This window comes from Podarcis melisellensis (assembly GCF_964234715.1).
Source record: "Podarcis melisellensis genome assembly, chromosome: 9".
Taxonomy (NCBI): domain Eukaryota; kingdom Metazoa; phylum Chordata; class Lepidosauria; order Squamata; family Lacertidae; genus Podarcis; species Podarcis melisellensis.
In genome coordinates this window covers 12,412,545-12,430,731 of record NC_138541.1, presented here as the reverse complement: position 1 = coordinate 12,430,731, position 18,187 = coordinate 12,412,545, and the positions used below count along the sequence as shown (strand labels likewise).

The following is an 18,187-nucleotide window of genomic DNA, read 5'->3' as shown; positions in this document are numbered from 1 at the left end:
TAGCAACAGCCTTGAAGCCCCCATAGAGACGAATGGAGGATAGATACATCAAGGGCAGCTTGTCATATTATGGCTGTGTGCAAGCTCTATGTTCAAAGGCCAGGGAGCCCCGGCTGCTGGGGAAAACAACAAGAGAGGGTTGTTGCCTTCATGAGTTGCTTTCAAGTTTCTCAGAGGCAAAACAGGATGCTGAAGATGGATTTTTGGTCTGCTACAACAGGGCTTCTTCTTAGGAGAGCACAGGAAAGTGTCTGCTGTAAGGTGAAAAGATTGCAAAAATGCAGAATCCACGTTGCTTCGGCATTGCAAATTCTAAAAATTGCCAAAAAGCAATGCGCAGGTAATTTGATGAAAGTATTGCCTAATATCTGTCAGTCAGTCTGCCGTTTCAGAGCAGTGTACTATTCTGATGAAACCATGGGCTGGATTCAATTCCACAAGTCCTGCTAGCACAATGGGACTTCCCCATCTTCTCCTCTTCCCACACCCTTCCCAAATCTGTTGGGAGGTTCAGGAGAACTCCCAGAGCATTGAATAGGGCAGGGATGTCCAACAGGTCGATCGCGATCTACTGGTCAATCCCTGCGAGGTTTTGGTCAATCGCTGGCCCCCTTTTGGCCCCGCCCCCTTGCCCCGCCCCACCCTCCATTGTTGGAGAACAGAAGACGGAGTTTACAAACCAAGGCTGTTTTTCCACCAGCAATCATTCGGTGATGAAAACTCGTTTGGTGAGTTGCTATCTTTGACCCCAAAATAATGTAAAAACGTTACGCCCCACCTCCCAAAGTTAAGCAACTTATGCCTCCCGAACCCCCAATAAAACAGAGCCTTTCTCCTCCCGAGAAAAGCACAACAACTTTTACCTGAACCCCACCAAAACAGAGGTAGATCGCTGCCAGTTTTTAACTCTGTGAGTAGACTGCAGTCTCTAGGAAGTTGGCCACCCCTGGCATAGGGCACTGAGAGCAAAGATCATTCCATCTTGCAGGCGGAAATGATTGCACTTGTTGGAGATTTGTGAAAGTCACTTCACCATACCTCAACCTGTGGGATGTATCAGCAGAGGATTCAGAGCCCCAGCAGCAGGGGCGCATGGAGGGGGGGTGGGGGTGGTTCACCCCAGGTGCCACCTGGGGGTTTGTTGGCAAGATGGTACACTGCCTCCCCCCAGCTGTAGAGTGGCTGAGGGTGCCCATGATTTCAGTATGGGCGCCGCTCAAGCACCGTCTGTATGGGCTGCCACTCAAGCTCCTTCCATACGGGCACCGCGCATGCACATTCTGTACAGGCTGCCACGCATGTGTCCATATAGGCACCGCGCGTGTGCCACCAGGCAGTTTACCCGTCGTTCGGTGCCCTGCACCAGGTGCCGAAGAGGTTTCCTTCGCCACTGCCCAGCAGAGTCTTCAGAGATTTCTAGCTCCCAGCAGAATAACTTCTTCCAAAGTCCCCCCGTTAAGGGGAAAACTCCTTTCCCACAAAGTGTTTATTGTCTCCAAGTGCAAGACAAAGCTAAACACTACTGTCTGCTGTATGCAGTTCTTCTGGTCTTTAAAGGAAAAATACACAGGTACAGAGAGATTCACTAACACGGTCACCATGCTAGCTTACGTTGCTGAGTAAAACTCACAGACTCTTCCCCTGACTCTCACAGATTCAGAGTCAGATGTCGACAGCAAACAGGACAGGGTATGGACAAGGCATGCACTAGGACATAATGAAAACAGTGCCCTAGAGACTATTATAAAAAGGTAAAGGTACCCCTGACTGTTAGGTCCAGTCGCGGACGACTCTGGGGTTGTGCGCTCATCTCGCTCTATAGGCCGAGGGAGCTGGCGTTTGTCCACAGACAGCTTCCGGGTCATGTGGCTAGCATGACTAAGCCGCTTCTGGAGAACCAGAGCAGCACATGGAAACACCATTTACCTTCCCGCTGGAGCGGTACCTATTTATCTACTTGCACTTGATGTGCTTTCGAACTGCTAGGTTGGCAGGAGCTGGGACTGAAAAAGGGGAGCTCACCCCGTCGCAGGGATTCAAACTGCCGACCTTCTGATCGGCAAGCCCTAGGCTCTGTGGTTTAACCCACAGTGCCACCTGCGTCCCTAGAGACTGTTATACCTATTTCTAATTTTAGGCATATTTCCTGAACCAATGGAAGAACTCAGCATGTCATACGCTTGACCTCGCTGGTGTTGCTATGGTAAGCCAGTGCACCTGGCACCCTTATCGCAGAACATCCAAGCATGGGGGGATGTGCTCCTAAAGACATGAGACCAAGCACTGTGTACATCAACCCATTGTTCACATTACACCAACAGCACTGATGGAACAATCTTCTTAGCGCTACATTGAGTTCCATTGCATGCAACTTCAGCCAGATTTCACATTTGATAAATTACAACAACAGTCCTGTTCTTACTTCTTAATCATATGGTTCAATCTTCTGAATCTCATCATGGAGCCAACAAAAATGTAATCTCTCCCTCTGTGTGTGTGTTTGTTTGTTTGTTTGTGTGTGTTTGTGTATGCTTCCATGCTGTACGTATTTTTGGGAAAGGATTCGGTTGCAACAAATGGCACAACAAATTTTCCAGCCCACATTGCCGAGCTGAGTCCCTGGCATACCCTGTTTGAAGGATCATGCAGCAAGTGATGTGACAGGCTTCAGCCATAGACCTTAGAGATCTGCTGCCAGTCGAGATGCAGGGCAGGGGAGACAGGATTCAATTCAGGTCGCATTTAAACCAGAATGTATCAGAGCTGCACTTCCTGAAACAGCATGAGAACCAAAACATAGCCATCCTCCAAAACTCACACTTTTCCAAATGCTGTGATGAAGTTCTCCAACCGATCAGTGTTTACAGAAATGCATATGTTAGAGGAATGTGCATATCAAAATGCACATGTTTGTGAAACGACAAACAAAAAATGCATTGTATTACGAGAAGCTGCTTGCAAAAAAAACCCATGCACACTAGTCAAAACTGTGTGCAGAAGAGTGCTTAGCAAGAGAAAATCGCACTGAAATACTGAAGAATATTCCTGAGGATTTAAAAACAACAACAGCACTCTGCAAATTGTTGCAAAAATGTGGAGGACTGAATTTAAAATGGGGAAATTGAGAAACATAAGAGAATTGAAATCTACAGATCCTCCCATCCCTAGCTCAGGCAGTGCTAGGCTAGATAGACAAATGCTTAAAGCAACAACTTCCTATGTGCTGAATGTTTTAGGTTGCAGAGAAAAAAATGTAAACTACTTTCATGAGCACTGGACTGTGAATACCATGATGGGGGGAATAAGTTGTGCATAATGTAATCCATTTATATGCTGCAAATGAACGTGACTTTTGACTTTCTTTCTTTCTTTCTCTCTCTCTCTCCTCTCTCTGGTTTACTGAATATAAGTGAGAAAAAGCTCATCACAGATGCCCTGAGTAGAAACCAATTTCTGAAGAGGCTGGACCCGCAGCAGATCAGAGATATGGTGGAATGTATGTATGGGAGAACATACCAGCAAGGGAGCTACATAATCAAACAAGGAGAGCCTGGCAACCATATATTTGTACTGGCAGGTTAGTAAACCACATTAAGTTGTACATTTAAACGGCTAGCAGTGGGAATTTTGCTGCTTAGACCTGGAATGAACTTGCCATGCTGCAATCCTAGCCTCGCTTACCTGGGAGTGAGTCCTGTTGAATTAAGGAGGACTTGCTTCTGAGTAGATATGGTTAAACTCTTAATCTCAAGGTTGTGGGTCAAGCCCCATGCGGGGCAGAAGATTCCTGCATTTCAGGGGTTGGTCTAGATGATCCTTGTGGCCCCCTCCAATTCTACAATTCTGAATTTTATTATTACGGTCACAGACCAGTTCCAGCTCACTTACAATATCATAAAACACAACAGGAATACATTGAGTCGCAATTGGGTATTACAGAGACAATTCAGATATAGCAGCAGTTAAAAATATATATTAAATCTTGATCACTAAAATATAACCTAAAATTGTCATTTAAAACCTTAATCATTTCGGTAGTACAGCTTGTTCCCTAGGTTTTTTGGCAGTTGCACAGAATTTGGCCACCCTTAGTGTGATCTTTTGAATTATGGTGCTGAAGGAGACTCTTGAGAGTCCCATGGACTGCAAGAAGATGAAACGTATCCATCCTTAAGGAAGTCAGGCCTGAGTGCTCACTGGAAGGACAGATCCTGAAGCTGAGACTCCAATACTTTGGCCACCTCATGAGAAGAGAAGACTCCCTGGAAAAGACCCTGATGTTGGGAAAGATGGAGGGCACAAGGAGAAGGGGATGACAGAGGATGAGATAGTTGGACAGTGTTCTTGAAGCTACCAGCATGTGTTTGACCAAACTGGGGGAGGCAGTGGAAGACAGGAGTGCCTGGCGTGCTCTGGTCCATGGGGTCACGAAGAGTCAAACACGATTAAATGACTAAACAACAACAAGCGTGATCTCTAGATCCTTGTCCTCTAGCAGGAGTTTTAGACATTGAAGTTCGGACCTGTTTGGAGATTTTTGAATAAGAGGAGTGATAAATACCGAGCGTATATCCCCATAGAAACAGCGGCGTAACAAGACATGAGAGACAGTTTCTACCTCCATCAAGCCGCAGGAGTAGACTCAGTCCACGTATGGTTTACCCTCGAATCTGCCCTGCAATAAGGCAGCACGTTGAATCTTATTTATCTTGCATTCCTCTACAATTCTATGATTCTAAGATGGCAGCCCAGATGGAATATAGGGCTTCCAGCATCCATCTCCTTGATAGTTTACAACAAGGCAATCCTTTTGTCCATGCAAACTGCACACTGTGTCTGAACCCAGAAGTCCCATTAGCTACTGTGGCCAGCGATGTTTCTAGGCACATCAACTATTATTTATGACCGCAAGAGGAGCAATGCGATGCTTGTAATAATGTGTGTTGTGCTTTAAGTGCCATCCTACCTCATCCATCCATCACAGCAGCCCTAAGAGATGAGTCATTATTATTATCTGTTTATAAATGGCCAGCTGGATATCCCACCTTTCCCCATCCCAGAAATGCTCACAAGAATTATGAATACAGCTTTCCCGTTTTATTTCTCCCACTACCCGACCGCTAAATCCATCTAGCCTTTTCCATGAGCTGCTTGCCGCCCCTTTGTCTCGTCGTCTGGTTTGGCCACTCTTTGCAAGGCTACACCGAATACTCTGACCTCGCTATGATGAGGGTTCCAATGCCTCAAGCAGCCAAAATATTACAGTGGTACCTCGGGTTACATACGCTTCAGGTTACAGACGCTTCAGGTTAGAGACTCCGCTAACCCAGAAATAGTAGCTCGGGTTAAGAACTTTGCTTCAGGATGCGAACAGAAATCGTGCTCCGGTGGCACGGCAGCAGCAGGAGGCCCTATTAGCTAAGGTGGTGCTTCAGGTTAAGAACAGTTTCAGGTTAAGAACGGGCCTCCAGAGTGAATTAAGTCCTTAACCTGAGGTACCACTGTATGCCCCATTGATACTTACCACTGTATGCCCCAGTGGTACTTACTTCTGAGAAGGCATAGCTCAGATTTTCCCAACACCCCGATTCATTGTTGTGCTCATAGCCTGCTTGTGAGCTGCTGCTGCTGCTGCTGCTGCTGCTGCTTCTTCTTCTTCTTCTTCTTCTTCTTCTTCTTCTTCTTCTTCTTCTTCTTCTTCTTCTTCTTCTTCGTTGTTTATACCCTGCCTATCTGGCTGGGTTTCCCCAGCCATTCTGGGTGGCTCCCAACTGAATTATTATTATTATTATTATTATTATTATTATTATTATTATTATTATTAAAGCAATAAAACCTCAAACATTAAAAACTTCCCTAAACAGGGCTGCCTTCAGATGTCTTCTAAATGTCAGGTAGTTGTTTATCTCTTTGACATCTGATGGGAGGGCGTTCCACAGGGCGGGCGCCACTACTGAGAAGGCTCTCTGCCTGGTTCCCTGTAGCTTTGCTTCTTGCAGTGAGGGAACCGCCAGAAGGCCCTCGGTGCTGGAACTCAGTGTCCGGGCTGAATGATGGGGGTGGAGACGCTCCTTCAGCTGAGGCCGTTGAGTGCTTTAAAGGTCAGCACCAACACTTTGAATTGTGCTCAGAAATGTCCTGGGAGCCAACGTAGGTCTTTCAAGACCGGTGTTATATGGTCTTGGCGGCTGCTCCCAGTCACCAGTCTAGCTGCCTCATTCTGGATTAGTTGTAGATTCCGGGTCACCTTCAAAGGTAGCCCCACGTAGAGCGCATTGCGGTAGTCCAAGCAGGAGATAACCAGAGCATGCACTACTCTGCCACTGGGGCATATAAAGGCTAATCCTGCAGGGAACTAAGCTGCACTGCAAGGCAAATGTCTGGGGTGAGACTGTGGGGCAGATTCAACTCCTTCACCCCTATACCCCATTTTGACATTCACAATGAGGCAGGCAGGCACACTTTGCCAAGATGTGTGCTTAAATAAACATGGTTGCTGCCGTCACATTTTGCTTGACCTTTGGTGCAATTAACACTGCCATAGTTCTAGCTGAGTCGATAGCTGAATCAAGTTACTCCTAATTAAACCAGTGAAATCAATACTAGGGAGGAAATAGCTCCCCTGAACGTGGCGTTAAGAGCAAAGCTGTCCTTTCCTCCTAAAAAAAAGGTTCGCCTCTAATTTCCACTGGCTCTTCCAATATTAGAACCATTGTTTAATGTTTAGCAAAATAGCTATTTTGTGGACAGTGTGCTTGTGATATATTCGACTTTTTAGCCTCGAGGGAAACAATTGCAGCAAAGGAACACACAGACATGTTCAGAAATCACCTGCACATGAAATCTTGCCCTTAGCTGAAACGAGGAATAAAGTTTTGGATGCAGAAGGCGGTAAAATTTTGTTAACTCTAATAAAATCCATTTTTCAACGAATATATATAAAAAAGGTGTAAAAGAAATTGCCCGGAGCAGAATCTTCATGGAGAAGTTGTAATTTATCTTGCCGTATATATTGAAAACTGGGCGTAGAGCTCATCTAGGGGTTTTAAGCTTTAGGCTTTAAAATCCGTTGAGATTTATTCCAAGTTCCCAGTTCTAAACTGCTAGGAATAGTTCACACTAACACTGAAGTACTAGCTAAGATATTAGATTACCTGGCTGTCTGGTTTTTGGTTTTTTGGGGGTTAGGTTTTATATAAAAGTGATTGTAGGAACCTGGCTCGTAGCTAGTCAGCAAAATTGCACACCATTTTTGATTCTGTCTTTTTCTCCCTGCAGAAGGCAGGTTGGAAGTCTTTCAGCAAAACAAACTTCTCTCTTCGATTCCTGTGTGGACAGCGTTTGGGGAGCTGGCCATTTTGTACAACTGCACAAGGACGGCCTCGGTGAAAGGTGTGTGCACTCAATCCCTCGAAATTTAGCAAAAGCAGAAAAGCAACCCTCTCCAGGCTGCTCTTTCCTGATAAAAGAGATTGTGGGGATGATGAGGCAAACAGAGAAGAGCCGCACAGTGGCCATGTGGGGGTCTTGTGAGACAAAACCTGCAGCTTTGGGTTTGATGCTGCACAGCAAGGATGAGGAGCCAGATGTTGTTGAACTCTCATCAGCACGAGTGAGCATGACCAATAGTCAGCTAGCTGCCGTCCAACAACAGCTGAAGGACCCCAGGTTCCCCATTCCTGCTGTAGAGATTCTGAAGCACACCATCTGGTCGTCTCTAGCTATGGCTGCGAGGCCTTGGGCAGCTGAGGTTGGTGGAACAAGCAGTTGTGAGGGGATTTAGCAAATGGAATTCCAAAACTGGAGCAGCAGTTTGTGAGTGAAAGGGCAAAACAAGGTAGATCAGGGCTAGAGATGGACAAATCTGTCAGTTTCAGTTTCTCAGTTTTTCAGCCCTCCACATTTCCACCTCAGTTTGCAAATTTATTTATTTTCTTTTTTAAAAGTCCCCCTGAAAATTCATCAGCATTCTAGTGCAAATTTCTCCCAGCACACCCTTTTTTTCGGATGCAGTTTTCTCTAATATGCACATTTGTGCAAAGTGTATTTTCCCTAATAAATATTACTGAATGTTAATATTTTAATATAATACATGTTTGCATGCCATTTTCAGTCATATATGCATTTATATGCAATTAACATATGCATTTCAGTACGCATTATTTGGCTGGAGAACCACTGTGCAAAATTCAGAGGAGGGCAAATTTTGAAGGCTGGCTGTGTTTCAGTTCGTGCATTGTTTTGGGAAGTGTGATTTAGGTGGGTTCACCTTTAAATGACGCAGGTGGCACTGTGGGTTAAACCACAGAGCCTAGGACTTGCTGATCAGAAGGTCGGTGGTTCGAATCCCTGTGACAGGGTGAGCTCCCGTTGCTTGGTCCCTGCTCCTGCCAACCTAGCAGTTCGAAAGCATGTCAAAGTGCAAGTAGATAAACAGGTACCACTCCGGTGGGAAGGCAAATGGCATTTCCGTGCACTGCTCTGGTTCACCAGAAGCGGCTTAGTCATGCTGGCCACATGACCCGGAAGCTGTGCGCCGGCACCCTCGGCCAATAAAGCGAGATGAGCGCCGCAACCCCAGAGTCGGTCACAACTGGACCTAATGGTCAGGGGTCCCTTTACCTTTACCTTTAAATGAGAACTGAATCAAACTGAATCAAATTTTGGCTCTGTCCCTAATCAGGGAAGGCAGACGGACAAATATATGTGTCAGGCAGGCAGAGGCTAATCCAATAGGTGTGGAAAAACATCCCAGCAGTTTCCCATGACATGTTCCCAAGCAAGACCTGGGAATGTTACATACAGAGGGATCTGATTGATGCATCATTTTCACTCTTGGATATGTGAATTCCAATAAAGAGGTTCCTACTGTCTGCTCTGAAGTAGCAACAGTTCCCTTCTCTGGCCTGTTGGTCAATGCCTTGGCCCAGAACTGCTAGCTCCAGAAGCCTAGTTAGATTCTTGAAGGGAAAAAGCAGGCCCTGAGGATCTTTTTGCGTGTTGAGCAGACGCAATTCATATTCAGAAAAGCGGCACGGAACAATTTCTGCTAATCTCATACAAGAGGCAGCACTATGCAGATTAGTTTATCTGCCATGACCACTTTCTATTTTGATTCTCGTTTGTTTTTTTTACAAAGTGCTCCTGAGTTGTCAGCTCGTTACAGCCCCAGGTCAGGTTTTGAGCAGTTTTTAGTGCATGTTAATTAGGAGCCTTTGTCAACGTTTTCTCCTTAGCATCCTAAGCACAACTCAGATGTTATTTGTATTTAGTAGCATGCATACATATTGCAGTGGGAATGAGAAGCCCTTTTGAGATTAGGGGGCAGCTTACCTTCTGGGCAATGTTCCAAGCGCCACACTCCAATGGCGAGCAATGCCAGAGGCAAAAATGGGTTGAGCAATAGGTGTCAATTTTACTTTTGTACAATGGGCCGCTTTCTACACACACCTCTCTATCCTCCATCCAGGCAAGCAGGAGTCATTATCATATAAGAAAGGAATATTCTCCACAGTATTAATAAGAAGGACTGTCAGTTTGTTTATATCTTATTCTTTCTCTGAAAAGCTCAGAGCAAAATACCAAGGGGCTATTTCATCCTTCCCCATGTAGGGGTGCACTGTGGTAATATACATAGCTGTCAACTTTTCCCTTTTCTTGTGAGGAATCCTATTCAAAATAAGGGAGTTTCCCTTTAAAAAAAGGGAAACATTGACAGCTATGGTGTGCATTTGACACCCTACCCCCAGCCCTTGAGGCACCAGCTTAAGCTGGGCGTTGGGAAGGAGGCATGAGGCTCTGGCAGGATCCTAGAGCCCTCCCACCTCCTTCCTAAAGCTTGGTAAGAACTTGCCTGGCTTTGGGAAGGAGGACTCTAGGACTCTGCTGGAGCCTTAATGCCTCCTTCCCAAAGCTGGGCAAGCTCTTACCCACTTACCAGGCTTTGAGAATGTGCCCATCTTGGCTGCACACCTGGTGTGGCTGCATGGCTCATACTACTCTAAATCCATCTCTGCCCCAAAGCAACCCTATGTGGCAACTTAGACTGGGGGTCAGGGAATGGACAAAGGCCACTGGGCATAGGAGGAATGGTGGAGACCACCTCCCCAGCCTGGCCCTTCCAGAGAAGAAGAAGACAGTTCTGAATTACAACAGGAGTTTGAGGGAGGTCACAGGTCAGTGGAAGATGAGGGGAAAAGTTGGGAAATAATGGGAGAGGCGAAGGGGCCAGAGTTGGAGCAGCTAGCTGACATGTTATCATAAGAAAGCATTCCAGACCCACCATCTCCCAGAACCTGGTGAGCCTTAAAAGTAGGAGAGCAAAGGGCTTGGAGACAGATGGCCCTAAGCAGCAACCATAGAGGGGGTGGTGCTGTTGACGAATATAATGATAATTAATAATAATTTATTATTTATATCCCGCCCATCTGGCTGAGTTTCCCCGGCCACTCTGGGCGGCTCCCAATCGAGTGTTAAAAACAATACAGCATTAAATATTAAAAACCTCCCTAAACAGGGCTGCCTTCAGATGTCTTTCAAAGATAGGATAGCTGCTTATTTCCTTCACATCTGGTGGGAGGGCGTTCCACAGGGTGGGTGCCACTACCGAGAAGGCCCTCTGCCTGGTTCCCTGTAACCTCACTTCTTGCAATGAGCGAACCGCCAGAAGGCCCTCGGCGCTGGATCTCAGTGTCCGGGCTGAATGATGGGGGTGGAGATGCTCCTTCAGGTATACTGGGCCGAGGCCGTTTAGGGCTTTAAAGGAAAGGTCAGCACCAGCACTTTGAATTGTGCTCGGAAACGTACTGGGAGCCAATGCAGATCTCTCTGCATTGAGGAAGTTAGGAGAGAAGGGGGTTGGAACTTTACTGGGAGCAATGCCATTATTCTAAGAGGCTGCATTTCTAAGCCTCTCTCTGTAAATATTGAATAAAAAGCAGTTGGTAAGAACTTTCCTTGTCTTCCGTTCCTGGCAACCTGCTGTGGGGATTGGATCCTCTGACGCCTGACACCCACTTGAACACTATTTTCCTTATCCTGGCACTCTAACTCAGGGGTAGCTATTGTGGTGCCTCCCAGATTTTGTTGGACTCCAGTTCCCATAAACCTCACTCATCAATCAAGGATGATGGGACTAGTAGTCCCGTAAAATCTGAGATGCATCACCTTGGATCTGTCCCCTTGGAAGACTCTGAGCTATTGTTAGTTCTTTACTATGAAATCCTGCTGAGAATGCCAATTATTCATTTGCAGCATTTATAAGCTGTCCTGGAATAGAAATCGTCCAGGGTAAAACATGAGCAGTTGCTGTGTAAAATCATATCATCACACCAGCGAGGTGTGAAGCCGCCAGTTGCAGCTTCCCTCGCTGACAATTTCGGCTACAAGAAGGTGATACAAAAATCCCACTGTGAGTGTGAATGCATTCTCAGTTTCACAAAGAACCTTAGTCAATGTGCTCACTTTGGTGGATTTGCACTGGGTGTACCTGGGTGACTTTCTGTATGCTGTAGAATTGTTTAGCTTCTTAATTTTGCTTTTCTTGTTGTTCCTAAAGCTGTCACCAGCGTGAAAACATGGGCATTAGACAGAGAAGTTTTCCAGAATATAATGAGGAGGACAGCACAAGCAAGGCATGACCAATACAGAAACTTCCTCAGAAGGTAAACAATGCATACACTTGTTTTCTCAGGATAGACAGATAATTATTGCTGCATTTAGTGGGGAGGGTCTGGTACATTTAGATACATTGACTTCATTTAGGCATAATGCTAACACTGTGGTTTAGCAGTAGGAGAATCCCCCTAGCTTGACCTGAGCTTGCAGCCTTCCCATGGCTGCGAGGAGGAAGTCAGAAGCTAGCAATTCTGTTTTATATTAACCACTGTTTAGCGTGTCATCTGAACCCTAAACTGTGGTTAAATTTAACTGTGTTCAATGAAAAAAATGCCAGCTTCCTAAACTAGTCAGATGATATGGCAAGCTATGGTTAATGAAAAACAGAAGTGATTGCTTCTGAATTCATCCTCGGGGCAATGGCAGAAAATGGTGGAACTCAGGGGGAAGATTATGCTCATAACATTAAACTAGTTCAGCAGCACTTCCAAATTGCTGCTGTTTGGGGGTGGGATTCAGATGCATAATGCACAATTACAGTTTATTGGGATGTCTTGCGCAAAAATCCTTCCCCACAAAAATATTGGACTTTTTGTGAAAATGAAAGTGATGGGGAAATTTATGTTGGGATACTGCCAGGGAGACAAAGGCCATCACTGCCTCCACGCCGACTCCGGACTCCGGACGTCCATCGACCTCCCGTACATACAGTATCAACGTTTAGCGACACAAGCTCCAGAAATAGATTGCCACATTCCTGGGCTGATGCACACTCTATCAGCAGAATTCACACAGCGAAAGTTGCACAGCAGGAGAGCATATTTACAAGTTTATTCAGCATTGGTCAGAACAAAGAAAAACATGACCGCCTGCTAGCGTGTTCAGGCACCGAGAGAGAAACGAAAGCAATAGCAAACATAAACATCCTGTGAACAGGAAATACGCAGACTCTGACTCACACAGCCTGTTCCCTCTTAAGGTGGAACGGAAATATCCTAACAATTTACTGGATAGTGCATCAATGCTTGCTTTGACACATTGTCTGCAAACAAATCAGAATGAATGCTCCGTAAATTAGGGTTGCCATATGTCCTCTTTTTCCAGGACACATCCTCTTTTTCATGGGTATGTAAAATGAGAGTCATCACAGCGATCCATAGTTAAAAGTAGAAGTTGGCAAATCTGTCCTCTTTTTCGCTCTTCAAAATACGGCAACCCTACATTAAATAGTCAACATTGTCTCAACTCCCTGCAAACGAATCTGGATGAATGTTGAATAAACAGGTCATCTGGAAGAAGCCTAACTGTATATTACTGAAAATGAGCAGAGATCAAAGATTATCAGTCAGTCATTCAATCCTCTTGTTTTTAGATGGCAGAGCCTTGGGACAGATTGCCAAGTAAAACTTCTCTAGCAATTCAGATTTGAATGTTTTTATTTAATTCCTTACTGCAAGCTGATTTGACATCAAGTACCCACTTAATGCCTCACTGATTGCGGGTGAAGTATCTGCAAGTCTGCCATGGACATTTACTGATTTCAATTACATCTATATTTAGTAAATAAAGTCAATGAGGCAGACACAGCAATATGTCTTGAGAGCAGGCTTGCTGACTGAGAAAATTTTATTTAGAGAATTTCTTGCTGGCCCCTTAGGGCAGGTTACTATAACACAATGGTACAGTATTAAAATCAGATTGAAAATTGTATTAGAAGGCCAGATTTCTTGCAGGTATTTTGATTTTCTCCGGTAGCCCACAACTTGTGTGGCTCTATATTCAGAGATAGAAAGGCTATCAGTGACAATGTTCTCCTTCCATTGTATGCTTCAGAATACCAGTTGCTGGAAATCACAAGGAGAGGGCTGTTGCCCTCAGGTTTTGCTCAGGGGCTTCCTGTAGGCATCCGGGCTTTGAATCCTCGGTGCTGAGATCAAGAATCTAATGCTCTACTAACTGAGCTATCCTCTACCATATCTGATCCAGATATGATCAGATCTGATTCAGATGGGCTGGTGTTTTGATGCAGCGATACCAAGAAGGATGTCATGAATGCCAGAATGACCAGCTCTAGTGTAAACTTACAAACAGCATGCAGAGTCTCCCTGTCTGTACAGACACAGCACGGACACCGCAACAGGGAGAGGTTGTCACAACTTGCCCTCACCCAGTGGTACCTCTGGTTATGTACTTAATTCGTTCCGGAGGCTTGTTCTTAACCTGAAACTGTTCTTAACCTGAAGCACCACTTTAGCTAATGGGGCCTCCCGCTGCTGCTGCGCTGCCGCCGTCCGATTTCTGTTCTCATCCTGAAGCAAAGTTCTTAACCTGAAGCACTATTTCTGGGATAGCGGAGTCTGTAACCTGAAGCGTATGTAACCTGAGGTACCACTGTACAGTGGTACCTTGGTTCTCAAACTTAACCCGTTCCAGTAGTCCATTCGACTCCTGAAACTGTTTGAAAACCAAGGCACAGCTTCCGATTGGCTGCAGGAGCTGCGTGTCAGACTTTCGGCTTCCCAAAAACGTTCGCAAACCAGAACACTTACTTCCGGGTTTGTGGCATTCGGGAGCCAATTTGTTCAGCAACTAAGCCATTTGGAAACCAAGGTACCACTATACATTGCTCATACAAAGATCAACATACGTCAGCTTGGCCAGAGCTTTCCATCAGTCCATGCGGGCATAAGTGGCGACTATTCAAGGCAGACGAAAAGCTACATTCTCTGGGCCAAGAGCCCAGCATTCCAGGACCCCCAAATAAGCATAGCACCAAAGCATGTCAATTAGCGTATATCCACACAAGTGAATATAAACTTATATATGAGCTCAATCTTATAACTACCAAATAGTTTTGCGATTATCTTGACTACCAAGATGGAGTCTACAGGCCTTCTGGGTTAGTCTCAGCTTTAGGTCAAGGCAGTTGTTCTTACGTGATGCTCCTTGTATATATCGTTCAAAGCATTTCAAGTATGTGTGTGGGCTTGTGGAGGGAAGAGAATTTCAGGGCCAAATTACATGCGATATTAACTTGTCCCTCCAAAATAAGAGGGCAATATTAAGCACACTTGCTTTTAATATGCGACTAACCTCAGTAGGTTGGCAGGGAGTTGGACTCGATGGCCCTTGTGGTCTCTTCCAACTCTATGATTCTATGATTCTAGGACGCGGGTGGTGCTGTGGGTTGAACAACAGAGCCTAGGACTTGCTGATCAGAAGGTTGGCGGTTCGAAACTCCACGACGGGGTGAGCTCCTGTTGCTCGGTCCCTGCTCCTGCCAACCTAGCATTTCAAAAGCACAAAGTGCAAGTAGATAAATAGGTACTGCTCCGGCGGGGAGGTAAACGATGTTTCCGTGTGCTGCTCTGGTTCGCCAGAAGCGGCTTAGTCATGCTGGCCACATAACCTGGAAGCTGTCTGCAGACAAACGCCGGCTCCCTCGGCCAATAAAGCGAGATGAGCGCCGCAACCCCAGAGTCATCTGTGACTGGACCTAATGGTCAGGGGTCCCTTTACCTTTAACCTCAGTAGAGCTCTTATTTCTGTCACAACTATTTAGCAGCATAATAACAAAATATTCCATTATAACCACATGGTGTTGAAAGCACTGAAAAACACATTTTTCAGGGGTATATTTTCAATTATTTAGATCACGTTGGTTCTCCTGTGCTACTTCTAAGCCTTATATCAGTAGCCCCTACCTGAGCATCATTCACTTGCTCTTTTAGTCGCTTGGATAATTTCTGTTTTGAGAGTTATCATGCAAAATATCCTTTTGGATTGGGAGAAGTATTCATTTTATTTAGGTCATAAAATTTATACACCACTTGATTGTAAGAACCCTAAAACGTAACAATAACTAAAGAGAACCCAGCTACCCCGACAATAAATGTCTGCAACAGGAAAGCTGAAACTGTGTAGAGGAGTTGAAACTCTACATACAAGTTGAATTAAATGCAATCCTTTGAAATTTATCTTTCAAAGTGTTTCTCTGCTGAAGAATCTACCTGAAGATAAACTGACAAAGATTATAGACTGCTTGGAAGTGGTAAGTACTTTTATACCCAGTGGCACGGGCTTCCAATGAGATCTCTTGTATTCTGTTTGAAAGCTTCAGGAAAAATCCTATATGACAGACAGCAGTTAACCTGGGATTACGTGGTATAAAATAATGTGTTGTAGATTCACATCCACTTTAAGTAACTGGCAGAATCCAGCTGGTGCCCTTGTGCTCTACCAAAGGGCTTTTGATCCTGCAGTGCCTCTGGAAAATCAGCTCCAGAGAATTGAGGGGACCCTCTGGAAGAGGATAGAAAGTGGGCCACACTTTCAGTACTGTTTACTGTGTACTTTCAGTACACAGTACCTGGAGTACTGTGTCCAGTTCTGGGCACCACAGTTCAAGAAGGACACTGACAAACTGGAGCGTGTCCAGAGGAGGGCAACCAAAATGGTCAAAGGCCTGGAAACGATGCCTTATGAGGAACGGCTAAGGGAGCTGGGCATGTTTAGCCTGGAGAAGAGGAGGTTAAGGGGTGATATGATAGCCATGTCCAAATATATAAAAGGAGGAGGGAGAAAGGTTGTTTTCTGCTGCTCCAGAGAAGTGGACACGGGGCAATGGATCCAAACTACAAGAAAGAAGATTCCACCTAAACATTAGGAAGAACTTCCTGACAGTAAGAGCTGTTTGACAGTGGAGTTTGCTGCCAAGGAGTGTGGTGGAGTCTCCTTCTTTTGAGGTCTTTAAGCAGAGACTTGACAACCATATGTCAGGAGTGCTCTGATGGTGTTTCCTGCTTGGCAGGGGGTTGGACTCGATGGCCCTTGTGGTCTCTTCCAACTCTATGATTCTATGATTCAGTAGAAGGTGGCATGGGGGCCAGGGGAAGGGAAGATTGGAAAAATACTCCTCTTCTGTCAGTGGATGCTTCCATTGGATCAAAAACCTTTTGATCAAGAGTTCAAGGGCACTAATTGGTTGTGGATGCTTCCATTGGATCAAAAACCTTTTGATCAAGAGTTCAAGGGCACTAATTGGTTGTGCTCTCATTGCCGCATGGGAAATGGGCAGATTTTGCTGTCTATTCCTATATATGTTTACTCGGGGGTTGGGGACACACTCCCTAATAAGCAGGTATAGAACAGTAGGCCAAATGGCTGAACTTTAACTAAAATCACCAAATATTCCAGAAGAGCAAGACTATGTCCTACCTGTGGCACTGGAAAGTCAGCACGTTAGTAGGACAGCTAAGCCTAGTTAGTTATGATAATTTTCTATTCGCAGAGCTGTTGTTTTTCTGTTGGGGAATATTTCAAAAATTGCAGTTGCACAAAGAAGTTATGATTGACAGTGTAGGAAATCTGTTTTTAGCTGACTGTAGTGTGGTCACAAAAATGACCATATTACTGGGCTTGTGTTTCTCAGACAGTGAACACATCCACATCATATATCAAGAGCAGTGCAGCACAATTTAAATAATAATAATATTATTTATTTATTTATTTATTCATACATACATACATACATACATACCCCCACCCGTCTGGCTAGGTTTCCCCAGCCATTCTGGGTGGCTTCCAACAAAATATTAAAATATAATAATTCATCAAATATTAAAAGCTTCCCTAAACAGGGCTGCCTTCAGACGTCTTCTAAAAGTCAGATAGTAGTTTATTTCTTTGACATCTGAACTAACAGAACTGTACAACAGGGGCAAAGCAACTGGTTATATACATTTCTGAAGGCCTGGGCCACTCCCACTCCACAGAGCGGGCAGGAGCCACCACCGAGAAGGCCCTCTGCCAGGTTCCTGGTTTTAAACTATCATGGCTATGGTTCCTGGTTTTAAACTATCATCCCAAAGAATCATGGGAACCGCAGTTTGTTAAGAGTTGTTCCCCTCAAAATGCTTCAGTTCCCAGAGTGGTTTAGCAATCAATCCTTCTTCCCAGGGAATTCTGGGAATCATAGCTTTGTGTGGGGAATAGGGGTCTCCTAACAACTTTCAGCACCGTTAACAAGTTAAAGTTCCCAGGATTCCACAAAGCTAAAGTGGAATTCTGCTGTTTTAAATGTATCGCAAGGATGCGGTCAGTAACACCTGCAAATCACATCGCTTGCGGTGAGAAGCATGTGGATTTTGCTGTTCCAAGAAGACTTTGTGCGTGCGAGCCCCAAGGAGCGCTTAAAATAGCTCCTGACATTATGGCAATTATCTGTAACGAAATACTTGCTGTGATGAAACTTATGGAAGCCAGCCTGTCCTCCTCTGTCTATCAAGTAACCAGAATTAATGGAGTAGCGATAGTGACTGATAAAAACTGTACAGAGCTGTCTAGAACAAATACTAGATTTTTCTCTTCACTGCTCAGTTTTCCTTCTTTAGTTATAAAAATATAACAAGATCCTGCAACTGGAATAATTATTTGAAACCTAAAATTATTAGTAGGGTTTTTATTCCTTTGCTCTTGCTTAGGTATTTGTCATTGTAAATGAGCAGACAGTTTTATGTGTGAACAGCTCTGGGCATATTGGTTTAATGCACACTTTATGGCATTGCAAGTA

General features: G+C 44.9%; 1 protein-coding gene across 1 annotated transcript in view; it reads left to right on the top strand.

The window, feature by feature from the left end:
* The window catches only part of PRKG2 (protein kinase cGMP-dependent 2), a 66,732-nt gene that overhangs the window by 18,267 nt on the left and 30,278 nt on the right, over positions 1–18,187 (top strand). Inside the window, exons 3-6 of the mRNA XM_081924948.1 lie at positions 3,411–3,577; positions 7,279–7,392; positions 11,558–11,663; positions 15,604–15,667. Of these exons, the coding sequence (XP_081781074.1) occupies positions 3,411–3,577; positions 7,279–7,392; positions 11,558–11,663; positions 15,604–15,667 (451 nt within the window). The remainder of the gene's footprint in view (positions 1–3,410; positions 3,578–7,278; positions 7,393–11,557; positions 11,664–15,603; positions 15,668–18,187) is intronic.